This window comes from Schistocerca gregaria, unplaced genomic scaffold, assembly GCF_023897955.1.
Source record: "Schistocerca gregaria isolate iqSchGreg1 unplaced genomic scaffold, iqSchGreg1.2 ptg001312l, whole genome shotgun sequence".
Classification (NCBI taxonomy): Eukaryota; Metazoa; Arthropoda; class Insecta; order Orthoptera; family Acrididae; genus Schistocerca; species Schistocerca gregaria.
Window position 1 is genome coordinate 37,501 of NW_026062623.1, and position 21,294 is coordinate 58,794.

General features: G+C 39.0%; 2 protein-coding genes across 2 annotated transcripts; both read left to right on the forward strand.

The window, feature by feature from the left end:
• The first annotated feature begins 248 nt into the window (after window positions 1–248).
• Window positions 249–835, forward strand: LOC126330609 (uncharacterized). The gene is made up of 2 exons (XM_049996373.1): window positions 249–330; window positions 573–835. The coding sequence occupies exons 1-2, from the start codon at window positions 249–251 to the stop codon at window positions 833–835; spliced, it is 345 nt and encodes a 114-aa protein (XP_049852330.1).
• A 17,193-nt stretch (window positions 836–18,028) lies between these two features.
• Window positions 18,029–18,616, forward strand: LOC126330610 (uncharacterized). The gene is made up of 2 exons (XM_049996374.1): window positions 18,029–18,110; window positions 18,354–18,616. Exons 1-2 carry the CDS (start codon window positions 18,029–18,031, stop codon window positions 18,614–18,616), a joined length of 345 nt encoding a protein of 114 aa, XP_049852331.1.
• Window positions 18,617–21,294: the final 2,678 nt, after the last annotated feature.

Consider the following 21,294-nt stretch of genomic DNA (forward strand, 5'->3'; position numbering starts at 1 on the left):
TAGCCTAGCCTAACCTAACTTAACCTAACCTAACCAAAGCTAACCTAACCTGACATAACCTAACCTAACCACACCTGACCAAAATTAACCTGACCTATCCTAACATGAAATAACATAACCTGACCTAACATAACCTCAGATGCCATACACACGAAACACTGAAGTTATAATTAGATATGCCTGCAGAGCAAGCAAATGGAAATAATTGCCCACTGCAATGTCAAGTTTGTTAATTTTTTAGGATAACAATGTCGCTCAGTGTTCCTAATTTAGAAACTATAAATTTGTGTGATAATATTAAATTTGACAAGGATATATCCTCTCATAATTGTACTAATGTGTCATTACTGAAAATAATACTTGTGTGAAACTGGAGAGGCAGTTTAAATATAACAAGGAAAAGAAACGGGACTCTTGTAAGGTACCTAGAGTAAAAATCAGGGATATAACATAGCTAATTGACAGCCTAAAAAATAAAATTTCTGCTGGATGGGATGAATATTCTCCTTTTCTACTAAAAAAATGCAAGGGGGAGTTAGCCATACCATTAGTCCATTTAATAAATTGTGTAGTTGAAGGAGGTGTTCTTCCGATGAAATTCAAACTTGGTATAGTTAAACCTTTATATCAAAAAGAGGAAAGAAAACAACCACAGAACTACAGACCAGTTGCCTTAACGTCAGTCTTTGGTAAATTGATTGAAAAAATAAAGCTAGAAATATTAATCGACCACCATAATACGAATAACTTAATAGGAGATTTCCAGCATGGATTGAGAAGTGGTCGGAGCACCAAATCTGCAACAGTACAGATTGTACACTGTCTGATAAACTAACCTCACCTGACCTGACCTAACCTGACCTCACATGATCTGACTTGACATGACCTGACATGACCTCACCTGATCTGTCCTAACCTCACCTGACCTGACCTGACCGGACCTAAACTAACCTAACCTAGCCTAACCTGACCTAACCTAACCTAACCTAACCTAACCTAACCTAAGCTTACCTAACCTAAATTAATCAAACCTAACGTAACCTAACCTAACCTAACCTAACCTAACCTAACCTAACCTAACCTAACATAACCCAACCTAACCTAACCTAACCTAACCTAAGCTAACCTAACCTAACCTAACCTAACCTAACCTAACTTAACCTAACCTAACCTAACCTAACCTAACCTAACCTAACCTAACCTAACCTAACCTAACCTAACCTAACCTAACCTAACCTAACCTAACCTAACCTAACCTAAGCTTACCTAACCTAAATTAATCAAACCTAACCTAACCTAACCTAACCTAACCTAACCTAACCTAACCTAACCTAACCTAACCTAACCTAACCTAACCTAACCTAACCTAACCTAACCTAACCTAACCTAACCTAACCTAACCTAACCTAACCTAACCTAACCTAACCTAACCTAACCTAACCTAACCTAACCTAACCTAACCTAACCTAACCTAACCTAACCTAACCTAACCTAACCTAACCTAACCTAACCTAACCTAACCTAACCTAACCTAACCTAACCTAACCTAACCTAACCTAACCTAACCTAACCTAACCTAACCTAACCTAACCTAACCTAACCTAACCTAACCTAACCTAACCTAGGCTAGAATAGCCTAGCCTAGCCTAGCCTAGCCTAGCCTAGCTTATCCTAGCCTAGCCTAGCCTTTCCGAACCTAGCATAGCCTAGCCTAGCCTAGCCTAGCCTAACCTAACCTAACCTAACCTAACCTAACCTAACCTAACCTAACCTAACCTAACCTAACCTAGGCCAGAATAGCCTAGCCTAATGTAGCCTAGCCTAGCCTAGCCTAGCCTAGCCTAGCTTATCCTAGCCTAGCCTAGCCTTTCCGAACCTAGCATAGCCTAGCCTAGCCTAGCCTAGCCTAACCTAACTTAACCTAACCTAACCAAAGCTAACCTAACCTAACATAACCTAACCTAACCACACCTGACCAAAATTAACCTGACCTATCCTAACATGAAATAACATAACCTGACCTAACATAACCTCAGATGCCATACACACGAAACACTGAAGTTATAATTAGATATGCCTGCAGAGCAAGCAAATGGAAATAATTGCTCACTGCAATGTCAAGTTTGTTAATTTTTTAGGATAACAATGTCGCTCAGTGTTCTTAATTTAGAAACTATAAATTTGTGTGATAATATTAAATTTGGCAAGGATATATCCTCTCATATTTGTACTAATGTGTCATTACTGAAAATAATACTTGTGTGAAACTGGAGAGGCAGTTTAAATATAACAAGGAAAAGAAACGGGACTCTTGTAAGGTACCTAGAGTAAAAATCAGGGATATAACATAGCTAATTGACAGCCTAAAAAATAAAAGTTCTGCTGGATGGGATGAATATTCTCCTTTTCTACTAAAAAAATGCAAGGGGGAGTTAGCCATACCATTAGTCCATTTAATAAATTGTGTAGTTGAAGGAGGTGTTCTTCCGATGAAATTCAAACTTGGTATAGTTAAACCTTTATATCAAAAAGAGGAAAGAAAACAACCACAGAACTACAGACCAGTTGCCTTAACGTCAGTCTTTGGTAAATTGATTGAAAAAATAAAGCTAGAAATATTAATCGACCACCATAATACGAATAACTTAATAGGAGATTTCCAACATGGATTGAGAAGTGGTCGGAGCACCAAATCTGCAACAGTACAGATTGTACACTGTCTGACAAACTAACCTAACCTGACCTGACCTAACCTGACCTCACATGATCTGACTTGACATGACCTGACATGACCTCACCTGATCTGTCCTAACCTCACCTGACCTGACCTGACCGGACCTAAACTAACCTAACCTAGCCTAACCTGACCTAACCTAACCTAACCTAACCTAACCTAACCTAAGCTTACCTAACCTAAATTAATCAAACCTAACGTGACCTAACCTAACCTAACCTAACCTAACCTAACCTAACCTAACCTAACCTAACATAACCCAACCTAACCTAACCTAACCTAACCTAACCTAACCTAACCTAACCTAACCTAACCTAACCTAACCTAACCTAACCTAACCTAACCTAACCTCACCTAACCTAACCTAACCTAACCTAACCTAACCTAACCTAACCTAACCTAACCTAACCTAACCTAACCTAACCTAACCTAACCTAACCTAACCTAACCTAACCTAACCTAACCTAACCTAACCCAACCTAACCCAACCTAACCCAACCTAACCCAACCTAACCCAACCTAACCCAACCTAACCTAACCTAACCTAACCTAACCTAACCTAACCTAACCTAACCTAACCTAACCTAACCTAACCTAACCTAACCTAGGCCAGAATAGCCTAGCCTAATGTAGCCTAGCCTAGCCTAGCCTAGCCTAGCCTAGCTTATCCTAGCCTAGCCTAGCCTTTCCGAACCTAGCATAGCCTAGCCTAGCCTAGCCTAGCCTAACCTATCTTAACCTAACCTAACCAAAGCTAACCTAACCTAACCTAACCTAACCTAACCACACCTGACCAAAATTAACCTGACCTATCCTAACATGAAATAACATAACCTGACCTAACATAACCTCAGATGCCATACACACGAAACACTGAAGTTATAATTAGATATGCCTGCAGAGCAAGCAAATGGAAATAATTGCTCACTGCAATGTCAAGTTTGTTAATTTTTTAGGATAACAATGTCGCTCAGTGTTCCTAATTTAGAAACTATAAATTTGTGTGATAATATTAACTTTGACAAGGATATATCCTCTCATAATTGTACTAATGTGTCATTACTGAAAATAATACTTGTGTGAAACTGGAGAGGCAGTTTAAATATAACAAGGAAAAGAAACGGGACTCTTGTAAGGTACCTAGAGTAAAAATCAGGGATATAACATAGCTAATTGACAGCCTAAAAAATAAAAGTTCTGCTGGATGGGATGAATATTCTCCTTTTCTACTAAAAAAATGCAAGGGGGAGTTAGCCATACCATTAGTCCATTTAATAAATTGTGTAGTTGAAGGAGCTTCCGATGAAATTCAAACTTGGTATAGTTAAACCTTTATATCAAAAAGAGGAAAGAAAACAACCACAGAACTACAGACCAGTTGCCTTAACGTCAGCCTTTGGTAAATTGATTGAAAAAATAAAGCTAGAAATATTAATCGACCACCATAATACGAATAACTTAATAGGAGATTTCCAACATGGATTGAGAAGTGGTCGGAGCACCAAATCTGCAACAGTACAGATTGTACACTGTCTGATAAACTAACCTAACCTGACCTGACCTAACCTGACCTCACATGATCTGACTTGACATGACCTGACATGACCTCACCTGATCTGTCCTAACCTCACCTGACCTGACCTGACCGGACCTAAACTAACCTAACCTAGCCTAACCTGACCTAACCTAACCTAAACTAACCTAACCTAACCTAAGCTTACCTAACCTAAATTAATCAAACCTAACGTAACCTAACTTAACCTAACCTAACCTAACCTAACCTAACATAACCTAACCTAACATAACCCAACCTAACCTAACCTAACCTAACCTAACCTAACCTAACCTAACCTAACCTAACCTAACCTAACTTAACCTAACCTAACCTAACCTAACCTAACCTAACCTAACCTAACCTAACCTAACCTAACCTAACCTAATCTAACCTAACCTAACCTAACGTAACCTAACCTAACCTAACCTAACCTAACCTAACCTAACCTAACCTAACCTAACCTAACCTAACCTAACCTAACCTAACCTAACCTAACCTAACCTAACCTAACCTAACCTAACCTAACCTAACCTAACCTAACCTAACCTAACCTAACCTAACCTAACCTAACCTAACCTAACCTAACCTAACCTAACCTAACCTAACCTAACCTAACCTAACCTAACCTAACCTAACCTAACCTAACCTAACCTAACCTAACCTAACCTAACCTAACCTAACCTAACCTAACCTAACCTAACCTAACCTAACCTAACCTAACCTAACCTAACCTAACCTAACCTAACCTAACCTAACCTAACCTAACCTAACCTAACCTAACCTAACCTAACCTAACCTAACCTAACCTAACCTAACCTAACCTAACCTAACCTAACCTAACCTAACCTAACCTAACCTAACCTAACCTAACCTAACCTAACCTAACCTAACCTAACCTAACCTAACCTAACCTAACCTAACCTAACCTAACCTAACCTAACCTAACCTAACCTAACCTAACCTAACCTAACCTAACCTAACCTAACCTAACCTAACCTAACCTAACCTAACCTAACCTAACCTAACCTAACCTAGGCTAGAGTAGCCTAGCCTAATGTAGCCTAGCCTAGTTTAGACCAGCCTAGCCTAGCTTATCCTAGCCAAACCTAGCCTTTCCGAACCTAGCATAGCCTAGCCTAGCCTAGCCTAGCCTAACCTAACTTAACCTAACCTAACCAAAGCTAACCTAACCTAACCTAACCTAACCTAACCACACCTGACCAAAATTAACCTGACCTATCCTAACATGAAATAACATAACCTGACCTAACATAACCTCAGATGCCATACACACGAAACACTGAAGTTATAATTAGATATGCCTGCAGAGCAAGCAAATGGAAATAATTGCTCACTGCAATGTCAAGTTTGTTAATTTTTTAGGATAACAATGTCGCTCAGTGTTCCTAATTTAGAAACTATAAATTTGTGTGATAATATTAACTTTGACAAGGATATATCCTCTCATAATTGTACTAATGTGTCATTACTGAAAATAATACTTGTGTGAAACTGGAGAGGCAGTTTAATTATAACAAGGAAAAGAAACGGGACTCTTGTAATGTACCTAGAGTAAAAATCAGGGATATAACATAGCTAATTGACAGCCTAAAAAATAAAAGTTCTGCTGGATGGGATGAATATTCTCCTTTTCTACTAAAAAAATGCAAGGGGGAGTTAGCCATACCATTAGTCCATTTAATAAATTGTGTAGTTGAAGGAGGTGTTCTTCCGATGAAATTCAAACTTGGTATAGTTAAACCTTTATATCAAAAAGAGGAAAGAAAACAACCACAGAACTACAGACCAGATGCCTTAACGTCAGTCTTTGGTAAATTGATTGAAAAAATAAAGCTAGAAATATTAATCGACCACCAAAATACGAATAACTTAATAGGAGATTTCCAACATGGATTGAGAAGTGGTCGGAGCACCAAATCTGCAACAGTACAGATTGTACACTGTCTGATAAACTAACCTAACCTGACCTGACCTAACCTGACCTCACATGATCTGACTTGACATGACCTGACATGACCTCACCTGATCTGTCCTAACCTCACCTGACCTGACCTGACCGGACCTAAACTAACCTAACCTAGCCTAACCTGACCTAACCTAACCTAACCTAACCTAACCTAACCTAAGCTTACCTAACCTAAATTAATCAAACCTAACGTAACCTAACCTAACCTAACCTAACCTAACCTAACCTAACCTAACCTAACCTAACCTAACCTAACCTAACCTCACCTAACCTAACCTAACCTAACCTAACCTAACCTAACCTAACCTAACCTAACCTAAGCTAACCTAACCTAACCTAACCTAACCTAACCTAACCTAACCTAACCCAACCTAACCCAACCTAACCCAACCTAACCCAACCTAACTCAACCTAACCTAACCTAACCTAACCTAACCTAACCTAACCTAACCTAACCTAACCTAACCTAGGCCAGAATAGCCTAACCTAACCTAACCTAACCTAACCTAACCTAACCTAACCTAACTTAACCTAACCTAACCTAACCTAACCTAACCTAACCTAACCTAACCTAACCTAACCTAACCTAACCTAACCTAACCTAACCTAACCTAACCTAACCTAAGCTTACCTAACCTAAATTAATCAAACCTAACGTAACCTAACCTAACCTAACCTAACCTAACCTAACCTAACCTAACCTAACCTAACCTAACCTAACCTAACCTAACCTAACCTAACCTAACCTAACCTAACCTAACCTAACCTAACCTAACCTAACCTAACCTAACCTAACCTAACCTAACCTAACCAAAGCTAACCTAACCTAACCTAACCTAACCTAACCACACCTGACCAAAATTAACCTGACCTATCCTAACATGAAATAACATAACCTGACCTAACATAACCTCAGATGCCATACACACGAAACACTGAAGTTATAATTAGATATGCCTGCAGAGCAAGCAAATGGAAATAATTGCTCACTGCAATGTCAAGTTTGTTAATTTTTTAGGATAACAATGTCGCTCAGTGTTCCTAATTTAGAAACTATAAATTTGTGTGATAATATTAACTTTGACAAGGATATATCCTCTCATAATTGTACTAATGTGTCATTACTGAAAATAATACTTGTGTGAAACTGGAGAGGCAGTTTAAATATAACAAGGAAAAGAAACGGGACTCTTGTAAGGTACCTAGAGTAAAAATCAGGGATATAACATAGGTAATTGACAGCCTAAAAAATAAAAGTTCTGCTGGATGGGATGAATATTCTCCTTTTCTACTAAAAAAATGCAAGGGGGAGTTAGCCATACCATTAGTCCATTTAATAAATTGTGTAGTTGAAGGAGGTGTTCTTCCGATGAAATTCAAACTTGGTATAGTTAAACCTTTATATCAAAAAGAGGAAAGAAAACAACCACAGAACTACAGACCAGTTGCCTTAACGTCAGCCTTTGGTAAATTGATTGAAAAAATAAAGCTAGAAATATTAATCGACCACCATAATACGAATAACTTAATAGGAGATTTCCAACATGGATTGAGAAGTGGTCGGAGCACCAAATCTGCAACAGTACAGATTGTACACTGTCTGATAAACTAACCTAACCTGACCTGACCTAACCTGACCTCACATGATCTGACTTGACATGACCTGACATGACCTCACCTGATCTGTCCTAACCTCACCTGACCTGACCTGACCGGACCTAAATTAACCTAACCTAGCCTAACCTGACCTAACCTAACCTAACCTAACCTAACCTAACCTAAGCTTACCTAACCTAAATTAATCAAACCTAACGTAACCTAACTTAACCTAACCTAACCTAACCTAACCTAACATAACCTAACCTAACATAACCCAACCTAACCTAACCTAACCTAACCTAACCTTACCTAACCTAACCTAACCTAACCTAACCTAACCTAACTTAACCTAACCTAACCTAACCTAACCTAACCTAACCTAACCTAACCTAACCTAACCTAACCTAATCTAACCTAACCTAACCTAACCTAACCTAACCTAACCTAACCTAACCTAACCTAACCTAACCTAACCTAACCTAACCTAACCTAACCTAACCTAACCTAACCTAACCTAACCTAACCTAACCTAACCTAACCTAACCTAACCTAACCTAACCTAACCTAACCTAACCTAACCTAACCTAACCTAACCTAACCTAACCTAACCTAGGCTAGAATAGCCTAGCCTAGCCTAGCCTAGCCTAGCCTAGCTTATCCTAGCCTAGCCTAGCCTTTCCGAACCTAGCATAGCCTAGCCTAGCCTAGCCTAGCCTAACCTAACCTAACCTAACCTAACCTAACCTAACCTAACCTAACCTAACCTAACCTAACCTAGGCCAGAATAGCCTAGCCTAATGTAGCCTAGCCTAGCCTAGCCTAGCCTAGCCTAGCTTATCCTAGCCTAGCCTAGCCTTTCCGAACCTAGCATAGCCTAGCCTAGCCTAGCCTAGCCTAACCTATCTTAACCTAACCTAACCAAAGCTAACCTAACCTAACCTAACCTAACCACACCTGACCAAAATTAACCTGACCTATCCTAACATGAAATAACATAACCTGACCTAACATAACCTCAGATGCCATACACACGAAACACTGAAGTTATAATTAGATATGCCTGCAGAGCAAGCAAATGGAAATAATTGCTCACTGCAATGTCAAGTTTGTTAATTTTTTAGGATAACAATGTCGCTCAGTGTTCCTAATTTAGAAACTATAAATTTGTGTGATAATATTAACTTTGACAAGGATATATCCTCTCATAATTGTACTAATGTGTCATTACTGAAAATAATACTTGTGTGAAACTGGAGAGGCAGTTTAAATATAACAAGGAAAAGAAACGGGACTCTTGTAAGGTACCTAGAGTAAAAATCAGGGATATAACATAGCTAATTGACAGCCTAAAAAATAAAAGTTCTGCTGGATGGGATGAATATTCTCCTTTTCTACTAAAAAAATGCAAGGGGGAGTTAGCCATACCATTAGTCCATTTAATAAATTGTGTAGTTGAAGGAGGTGTTCTTCCGATGAAATTCAAACTTGGTATAGTTAAACCTTTATATCAAAAAGAGGAAAGAAAACAACCACAGAACTACAGACCAGTTGCCTTAACGTCAGCCTTTGGTAAATTGATTGAAAAAATAAAGCTAGAAATATTAATCGACCACCATAATACGAATAACTTAATAGGAGATTTCCAACATGGATTGAGAAGTGGTCGGAGCACCAAATCTGCAACAGTACAGATTGTACACTGTCTGATAAACTAACCTAACCTGACCTGACCTAACCTGACCTCACATGATCTGACTTGACATGACCTGACATGACCTCACCTGATCTGTCCTAACCTCACCTGACCTGACCTGACCGGACCTAAACTAACCTAACCTAGCCTAACCTGACCTAACCTAACCTAACCTAACCTAACCTAACCTAAGCTTACCTAACCTAAATTAATCAAACCTAACGTAACCTAACTTAACCTAACCTAACCTAACCTAACCTAACATAACCTAACCTAACATAACCCAACCTAACCTAACCTAACCTAACCTAACCTAACCTAACCTAACCTAACCTAACCTAACCTAACTTAAGCTAACCTAACCTAACCTAACCTAACCTAACCTAACCTAACCTAACCTAACCTAACCTAATCTAACCTAACCTAACCTAACGTAACCTAACCTAACCTAACCTAACCTAACCTAACCTAACCTAACCTAACCTAACCTAACCTAACCTAACCTAACCTAACCTAACCTAACCTAACCTAACCTAACCTAACCTAACCTAACCTAACCTAACCTAACCTAACCTAACCTAACCTAACCTAACCTAACCTAACCTAACCTAACCTAACCTAACCTAACCTAACCTAACCTAACCTAACCTAACCTAACCTAACCTAACCTAACCTAACCTAACCTAACCTAACCTAACCTAACCTAACCTAACCTAACCTAACCTAACCTAACCTAACCTAACCTAACCTAACCTAACCTAACCTAACCTAACCTAACCTAACCTAACCTAACCTAACCTAACCTAACCTAACCTAACCTAACCTAACCTAACCTAACCTAACCTAACCTAACCTAACCTAACCTAACCTAACCTAACCTAACCTAACCTAACCTAACCTAACCTAACCTAACCTAACCTAACCTAACCTAACCTAACCTAACCTAACCTAACCTAACCTAACCTAACCTAACCTAACCTAACCTAACCTAACCTAACCTAACCTAACCTAACCTAACCTAACCTAACCTAACCTAACCTAACCTAACCTAACCTAACCTAACCTAACCTAACCTAACCTAACCTAACCTAACCTAACCTAACCTAACCTAACCTAACCTAACCTAACCTAACCTAACCTAACCTAACCTAGGCTAGAGTAGCCTAGCCTAATGTAGCCTAGCCTAGTTTAGCCCAGCCTAGCCTAGCTTATCCTAGCCAAACCTAGCCTTTCCGAACCTAGCATAGCCTAGCCTAGCCTAGCCTAGCCTAACCTAACTTAACCTAACCTAACCAAAGCTAACCTAACCTAACCTAACCTAACCTAACCACACCTGACCAAAATTAACCTGACCTATCCTAACATGAAATAACATAACCTGACCTAACATAACCTCAGATGCCATACACACGAAACACTGAAGTTATAATTAGATATGCCTGCAGAGCAAGCAAATGGAAATAATTGCTCACTGCAATGTCAAGTTTGTTAATTTTTTAGGATAACAATGTCGCTCAGTGTTCCTAATTTAGAAACTATAAATTTGTGTGATAATATTAACTTTGACAAGGATATATCCTCTCATAATTGTACTAATGTGTCATTACTGAAAATAATACTTGTGTGAAACTGGAGAGGCAGTTTAATTATAACAAGGAAAAGAAACGGGACTCTTGTAATGTACCTAGAGTAAAAATCAGGGATATAACATAGCTAATTGACAGCCTAAAAAATAAAAGTTCTGCTGGATGGGATGAATATTCTCCTTTTCTACTAAAAAAATGCAAGGGGGAGTTAGCCATACCATTAGTCCATTTAATAAATTGTGTAGTTGAAGGAGGTGTTCTTCCGATGAAATTCAAACTTGGTATAGTTAAACCTTTATATCAAAAAGAGGAAAGAAAACAACCACAGAACTACAGACCAGATGCCTTAACGTCAGTCTTTGGTAAATTGATTGAAAAAATAAAGCTAGAAATATTAATCGACCACCAAAATACGAATAACTTAATAGGAGATTTCCAACATGGATTGAGAAGTGGTCGGAGCACCAAATCTGCAACAGTACAGATTGTACACTGTCTGATAAACTAACCTAACCTGACCTGACCTAACCTGACCTCACATGATCTGACTTGACATGACCTGACATGACCTCACCTGATCTGTCCTAACCTCACCTGACCTGACCTGACCGGACCTAAACTAACCTAACCTAGCCTAACCTGACCTAACCTAACCTAACCTAACCTAACCTAACCTAAGCTTACCTAACCTAAATTAATCAAACCTAACGTAACCTAACCTAACCTAACCTAACCTAACCTAACCTAACCTAACCTAACCTAACCTAACCTAACCTAACCTAACCTAACCTCACCTAACCTAACCTAACCTAACCTAACCTAACCTAACCTAACCTAACCTAACCTAACCTAACCTAACCTAACCTAACCTAACCTAACCTAACCTAACCTAACCTAACCTAACCCAACCTAACCCAACCTAACCCAACCTAACCCAACCTAACCCAACCTAACTCACCCTAACCTAACCTAACCTAACCTAACTTAACCTAACCTAACCTAACCTAACCTAACCTAGGCCAGAATAGCCTAACCTAACCTAACCTAACCTAACCTAACCTAACCTAACCTAACTTAACCTAACCTAACCTAACCTAACCTAACCTAACCTAACCTAACCTAACCTAACCTAACCTAACCTAACCTAACCTAACCTAACCTAACCTAACCTAAGCTTACCTAACCTAAATTAATCAAACCTAACGTAACCTAACCTAACCTAACCTAACCTAACCTAACCTAACCTAACCTAACCTAACCTAACCTAACCTAACCTAACCTAACCTAACCTAACCTAACCTAACCTAACCTAACCTAACCTAACCTAACCTAACCTAACCTAACCTAACCAAAGCTAACCTAACCTAACCTAACCTAACCTAACCACACCTGACCAAAATTAACCTGACCTATCCTAACATGAAATAACATAACCTGACCTAACATAACCTCAGATGCCATACACACGAAACACTGAAGTTATAATTAGATATGCCTGCAGAGCAAGCAAATGGAAATAATTGCTCACTGCAATGTCAAGTTTGTTAATTTTTTAGGATAACAATGTCGCTCAGTGTTCCTAATTTAGAAACTATAAATTTGTGTGATAATATTAACTTTGACAAGGATATATCCTCTCATAATTGTACTAATGTGTCATTACTGAAAATAATACTTGTGTGAAACTGGAGAGGCAGTTTAAATATAACAAGGAAAAGAAACGGGACTCTTGTAAGGTACCTAGAGTAAAAATCAGGGATATAACATAGCTAATTGACAGCCTAAAAAATAAAAGTTCTGCTGGATGGGATGAATATTCTCCTTTTCTACTAAAAAAATGCAAGGGGGAGTTAGCCATACCATTAGTCCATTTAATAAATTGTGTAGTTGAAGGAGGTGTTCTTCCGATGAAATTCAAACTTGGTATAGTTAAACCTTTATATCAAAAAGAGGAAAGAAAACAACCACAGAACTACAGACCAGTTGCCTTAACGTCAGCCTTTGGTAAATTGATTGAAAAAATAAAGCTAGAAATATTAATCGACCACCATAATACGAATAACTTAATAGGAGATTTCCAACATGGATTGAGAAGTGGTCGGAGCACCAAATCTGCAACAGTACAGATTGTACACTGTCTGATAAACTAACCTAACCTGACCTGACCTAACCTGACCTCACATGATCTGACTTGACATGACCTGACATGACCTCACCTGATCTGTCCTAACCTCACCTGACCTGACCTGACCGGACTTAAACTAACCTAACCTAGCCTAACCTGACCTAACCTAACCTAACCTAACCTAACCTAACCTAAGCTTACCTAACCTAAATTAATCAAACCTAACGTAACCTAACTTAACCTAACCTAACCTAACCTAACCTAACATAACCTAACCTAACATAACCCAACCTAACCTAACCTAACCTAACCTAACCTTACCTAACCTAACCTAACCTAACCTAACCTAACCTAACTTAACCTAACCTAACCTAACCTAACATAACCTAACCTAACCTAACCTAACCTAACCTAACCTAATCTAACCTAACCTAACCTAACGTAACCTAACCTAACCTAACCTAACCTAACCTAACCTAACCTAACCTAACCTAACCTAACCTAACCTAACCTAACCTAACCTAACCTAACCTAACCTAACCTAACCTAACCTAACCTAACCTAACCTAACCTAACCTAACCTAACCTAACCTAACCTAACCTAACCTAACATAACCTAACCTAACCTAACCTAACCTAACCTAACCTAACCTAACCTAACCTAACCTAACCTAACCTAACCTAGGCTAGAATAGCCTAGCCTAGCCTAGCCTAGCCTAGCCTAGCTTATCCTAGCCTAGCCTAGCCTTTCCGAACCTAGCATAGCCTAGCCTAGCCTAGCCTAGCCTAACCTAACCTAACCTAACCTAACCTAACCTAACCTAACCTAACCTAACCTAACCTAACCTAGGCCAGAATAGCCTAGCCTAATGTAGCCTAGCCTAGCCTAGCCTAGCCTAGCCTAGCTTATCCTAGCCTAGCCTAGCCTTTCCGAACCTAGCATAGCCTAGCCTAGCCTAGCCTAGCCTAACCTATCTTAACCTAACCTAACCAAAGCTAACCTAACCTAACCTAACCTAACCTAACCACACCTGACCAAAATTAACCTGACCTATCCTAACATGAAATAACATAACCTGACCTAACATAACCTCAGATGCCATACACACGAAACACTGAAGTTATAATTAGATATGCCTGCAGAGCAAGCAAATGGAAATAATTCCTCACTGCAATGTCAAGTTTGTTAATTTTTTAGGATAACAATGTCGCTCAGTGTTCCTAATTTAGAAACTATAAATTTGTGTGATAATATTAACTTTGACAAGGATATATCCTCTCATAATTGTACTAATGTGTCATTACTGAAAATAATACTTGTGTGAAACTGGAGAGGCAGTTTAAATATAACAAGGAAAAGAAACGGGACTCTTGTAAGGTACCTAGAGTAAAAATCAGGGATATAACATAGCTAATTGACAGCCTAAAAAATAAAAGTTCTGCTGGATGGGATGAATATTCTCCTTTTCTACTAAAAAAATGGAAGGGGGAGTTAGCCATACCATTAGTCCATTTAATAAATTGTGTAGTTGAAGGAGGTGTTCTTCCGATGAAATTCAAACTTGGTATAGTTAAACCTTTATATCAAAAAGAGGAAAGAAAACAACCACAGAACTACAGACCAGTTGCCTTAACGTCAGCCTTTGGTAAATTGATTGAAAAAATAAAGCTAGAAATATTAATCGACCACCATAATACGAATAACTTAATAGGAGATTTCCAACATGGATTGAGAAGTGGTCGGAGCACCAAATCTGCAACAGTACAGATTGTACACTGTCTGATAAACTAACCTAACCTGACCTGACCTAACCTGACCTCACATGATCTGACTTGACATGACCTGACATGACCTCACCTGATCTGTCCTAACCTCACCTGACCTGACCTGACCGGACCTAAACTAACCTAACCTAGCCTAACCTGACCTAACCTAACCTAACCTAACCTAACCTAACCTAAGCTTACCTAACCTAAATTAATCAAACCTAACGTAACCTAACTTAACCTAACCTAACCTAACCTAACCTAACATAACCTAACCTAACATAACCCAACCTAACCTAACCTAACCTAACCTAACCTTACCTAACCTAACCTAACCTAACCTAACCTAACCTAACTTAACCTAACCTAACCTAACCTAACCTAACCTAACCTAATCTAACCTAACCTAACCTAACGTAACCTAACCTAACCTAACCTAACCTAACCTAACCTAACCTAACCTAACCTAACCTAACCTAACCTAACCTAACCTAACCTAACCTAACCTAACCTAACCTAACCTAACCTAACCTAACCTAACCTAACCTAACCTAACCTAACCTAACCTAACCTAACCTAACCTAACCTAACCTAACCTAACCTAACCTAACCTAACCTAACCTAACCTAACCTAACCTAACCTAACCTAACCTAACCTAACCTAACCTAACCTAACCTAACCTAACCTAACCTAACCTAACCTAACCTAACCTAACCTAACCTAACCTAACCTAACCTAACCTAACCTAACCTAACCTAACCTAACCTAACCTAACCTAACCTAACCTAACCTAACCTAACCTAACCTAACCTAACCTAACCTAACCTAACCTAACCTAACCTAACCTAACCTAACCTAACCTAACCTAACCTAACCTAACCTAACCCAACCCAACCCAACCCAACCCAACCTAACCTAACCTAACCTAACCTAACCTAACCTAACCTAACCTAACCTAACCTAACATAACCTAACCTAACCTAACCTAACCTAACCTAACCTAACCTAACCTAACCTAACCTAACCTAACCTAACCTAACCTAACCTAACCTAACCTAACCTAACCTAACCTAACCTAACCTAACCTAACCTAACCTAACCTAACCTAGGCTAGAGTAGCCTAGCCTAATGTAGCCTAGCCTAGTTTAGCCCAGCCTAGCCTAGCTTATCCTAGCCAAACCTAGCCTTTCCGAACCTAGCATAGCCTAGCCTAGCCTAGCCTAGCCTAACCTAACTTAACCTAACCTAACCAAAGCTAACCTAACCTAACCTAACCTAACCTAACCACACCTGACCAAAATTAACCTGACCTATCCTAACATGAAATAACATAACCTGACCTAACATAACCTCAGATGCCATACACACGAAACACTGAAGTTATAATTAGATATGCCTGCAGAGCAAGCAAATGGAAATAATTGCTCACTGCAATGTCAAGTTTGTTAATTTTTTAGGATAACAATGTCGCTCAGTGTTCCTAATTTAGAAACTATAAATTTGTGTGATAATATTAACTTTGACAAGGATATATCCTCTCATAATTGTACTAATGTGTCATTACTGAAAATGATACTTGTGTGAAACTGGAGAGGCAGTTTAAATATAACAAGGAAAAGAAACGGGACTCTTGTAATGTACCTAGAGTAAAAATCAGGGATATAACATAGCTAATTGACAGCCTAAAAAATAAAAGTTCTGCTGGATGGGATGAATATTCTCCTTTTCTACTAAAAAAATGCAAGGGGGAGTTAGCCATACCATTAGTCCATTTAATAAATTGTGTAGTTGAAGGAGGTGTTCTTCCGATGAAATTCAAACTTGGTATAGTTAAACCTTTATATCAAAAAGAGGAAAGAAAACAACCACAGAACTACAGACCAGATGCCTTAACGTCAGTCTTTGGTAAATTGATTGAAAAAATAAAGCTAGAAATATTAATCGACCACCAAAATACGAATAACTTAATAGGAGATTTCCAACATGGATTGAGAAGTGGTCGGAGCACCAAATCTGCAACAGTACAGATTGTACACTGTCTGATAAACTAACCTAACCTGACCTGACCTAACCTGACCTCACATGATCTGACTTGACATGACCTGACATGACCTCACCTGATCTGTCCTAACCTCACCTGACCTGACCTGACCGGACCTAAACTAACCTAACCTAGCCTAACCTGACCTAACCTAACCTAACCTAACCTAACCTAACCTAAGCTTACCTAACCTAAATTAATCAAACCTAACGTAACCTAACCTAACCTAACCTAACCTAACCTAACCTAACCTAACCTAACCTAACCTAACCTAACCTAACCTAACCTAACCTAACCTAACCTCACCTAACCTAACCTAACCTAACCTAACCTAACCTAACCTAACCTAACCTAACCTAACCTAACCTAACCTAACCTAACCTAACCTAACCTAACCTAACCTAACCTAACCTAACCTAACCTAACCCAACCTAACCCAACCTAACCCAACCTAACCCAACCTAACCCAACCTAACTCAACCTAACCCAACCTAACCTAACCTAACCTAACCTAACCTAACCTAACCTAACCTAACCTAACCTAACCTAACCTAACCTAACCTAACCTAACCTAACCTAACCTAGGCCAGAATAGCCTAGCCTAATGTAGCCTAGCCTAGCCTAGCCTAGCCTAGCCTAGCTTATCCTAGCCTAGCCTAGGCTTTCCGAACCTAGCATAGCCTAGCCTAGCCTAGCCTAGCCTAACCTAACTTAACCTAACCTAACCAAAGCTAACCTAACCTAACATAACCTAACCTAACCACACCTGACCAAAATTAACCTGACCTATCCTAACATGAAATAACATAACCAGACCTAACATAACCTCAGATGCCATACACACGAAACACTGAAGTTATAATTAGATATGCCTGCAGAGCAAGCAAATGGAAATAATTGCTCACTGCAATGTCAAGTTTGTTAATTTTTTAGGATAACAATGTCGCTCAGTGTTCCTAATTTAGAAACTATTAATTTGTGTGATAATATTAACTTTGACAAGGATATATCCTCTCATAATTGTACTAATGTGTCATTACTGAAAATAATACTTGTGTGAAACTGGAGAGGCAGTTTAAATATAACAAGGAAAAGAAACGGGACTCTTGTAAGGTACCTAGAGTAAAAATCAGGGATATAACATAGCTAATTGACAGCCTAAAAAATAAAAGTTCTGCTGGATGGGATGAATATTGTCCTTTTCTACTAAAAAAAATGCAAGGGGGAGTTAGCCATACCATTAGTCCATTTAATAAATTGTGTAGTTGAAGGAGGTGTTCTTCCGATGAAATTCAAACTTGGTATAGTTAAACCTTTATATCAAAAAGAGGAAAGAAAACAACCACAGAACTACAGACCAGATGCCTTAACGTCAGTCTTTGGTAAATTGATTGAAAAAATAAAGCTAGAAATATTAATCGACCACCATAATACGAATAACTTAATAGGAGATTTCCAACATGGATTGAGAAGTGGTCGGAGCACCAAATCTGCAACAGTACAGATTGTACACTGTCTGATAAACTAACCTAACCTGACCTGACCTAACCTGACCTCACATGATCTGACTTGACATGACCTGACATGACCTCACCTGATCTGTCCTAACCTCACCTGACCTGACCTGACCGGACCTAAACTAACCTAACCTAGCCTAACCTGACCTAACCTAACCTAACCTAACCTAACCTAACCTAAGCTTACCTAACCTAAATTAATCAAACCTAACGTAACCTAACCTAACCTAACCTAACCTAACCTAACCTAACCTAACCTAACCTAACCTAACCTAACCTAACCTAACCTAACCTAACCTCACCTAACCTAACCTAACCTAACCTAACCTAACCTAACCTAACCTAACCTAACCTAACCTAACCTAACCTAACCTAACCTAACCCAACCTAACCCAACCTAACCCAACCTAACCCAACCTAACCCAACCTAACCCAACCTAACCCAACCTAACCCAACCTAACCTAACCTAACCTAACCTAACCTAACCTAACCTAACCTAACCTAACCTAACCTAACCTAACCTAACCTAACCTAACCTAACCTAACCTAACCTAGGACAGAATAGCCTAGCCTAGCCTAGCCTAGCCTAGCTTATCCTAGCCTAGCCTAGCCTTTCCGAACCTAGCATAGCCTAGCCTAGCCTAGCCTAGCCTAACCTAACTTAACCTAACCTAACCAAAGCTAACCTAACCTAACATAACCTAACCTAACCACACCTGACCAAAATTAACCTGACCTATCCTAACATGAAATAACATAACCTGACCTAACATAACCTCAGATGCCATACACACGAAACACTGAAGTTATAATTAGATATGCCTGCAGAGCAAGCAAATGGAAATAATTGCTCACTGCAATGTCAAGTTTGTTAATTTTTTAGGATAACAATGTCGCTCAGTGTTCCTAATTTAGAAACTAAACTTTGACAAGGACATATCCTCTCATAATTGTACTAATCTGTCATTACTGAAAATAATACTTGTGTGAAACTGGAGAGGCAGTTTAAATATAACAAGGAAAAGAAACGGGACTCTTGTAAGGTACCTAGAGTAAAAATCAGGGATATAACATAGCTAATTGACAGCCTAAAAAATAAAAGTTCTGCTGGATGGGATGAATATTGTCCTTTTCTACTAAAAAAAATGCAAGGGGGAGTTAGCCATACCATTAGTCCATTTAATAAATTGTGTAGTTGAAGGAGGTGTTCTTCCGATGAAATTCAAACTTGGTATAGTTAAACCTTTATATCAAAAAGAGGAAAGAAAACAACCACAGAACTACAGACCAGTTGCCTTAACGTCAGTCTTTGGTAAATTGATTGAAAAAATAAAGCTAGAAATATTAATCGACCACCATAATACGAATAACTTAATAGGAGATTTCCAACATGGATTGAGAAGTGGTCGGAGCACCAAATCTGCAACAGTACAGATTGTACACTGTCTGATAAACTAACCTAACCTGACCTGACCTAACCTGACCTCACATGATCTGACTTGACATGACCTGACATGACCTCACCTGATCTGTCCTAACCTCACCTGACCTGACCTGACCGGACCTAAACTAACCTAACCTAGCCTAACCTGACCTAACCTAACCTAACCTAACCTAACCTAACCTAACCTAACCTAACCTAACCTAACCTAACCTAACCTAACCTAACCTAACCTAACCTAACCTAACCTAACCTAACCTAACCTAACCTAACCTAACCTAACCTAACCTAACCTAACCTAACCTAACCTAACCTAACCTAACCTAACCTAACCTAACCTAACCTAACCTAACCTAACCTAACCTAACCTAACCTAACCTAACCTAACCTAACCTAACCTAACCTAACCTAACCTAACCTAACCTAACCTAACCTAACCTAACCTAACCTAACCTAACCTAACCTAACCTAACCTAACCTAACCTAACCTAACCTAACCTAACCTAACCTAACCTAACCTAACCTAACCTAACCTAACCTAACCTAACCTAACCTAACCTAACCTAACCTAACCTAACCTAACCTAACCTAACCTAACCTAACCTAACCTAACCTAACCTAACCTAACCTAACCTAACCTAACCTAACCTAACCTAACCTAACCTAACCTAACCTAACCTAACCTAGGCTAGAATAGCCTAGCCTAATGTAGCCTAGCCTAGCCTAGCCCAGCCTAGCCTAGCTTATCCTAGCCAAACCTAGCCTTTCCGAACCTAGCATAGCCTAGCCTAGCCTAGCCTAGCCTAACCTAACTTAACCTAACCTAACCAAAGCTAACCTAACCTAACCTAACCTAACCCAACCACACCTGACCAAAATTAACCTGACCTATCCTAACATGAAATAACATAACCTGACCTAACATAACCTCAGATGCCATACACACGAAACACTGAAGTTATAATTAGATATGCCTGCAGAGCAAGCAAATGGAAATAATTGCTCACTGCAATGTCAAGTTTGTTAATTTTTTAGGATAACAATGTCGCTCAGTGTTCCTAATTTAGAAACTATAAATTTGTGTGATAATATTAACTTTGACAAGGATATATCCTCTCATAATTGTACTAATGTGTCATTACTGAAAATAATACTTGTGTGAAACTGGAGAGGCAGTTTAAATATAACAAGGAAAAGAAACGGGACTCTTGTAATGTACCTAGAGTAAAAATCAGGGATATAACATA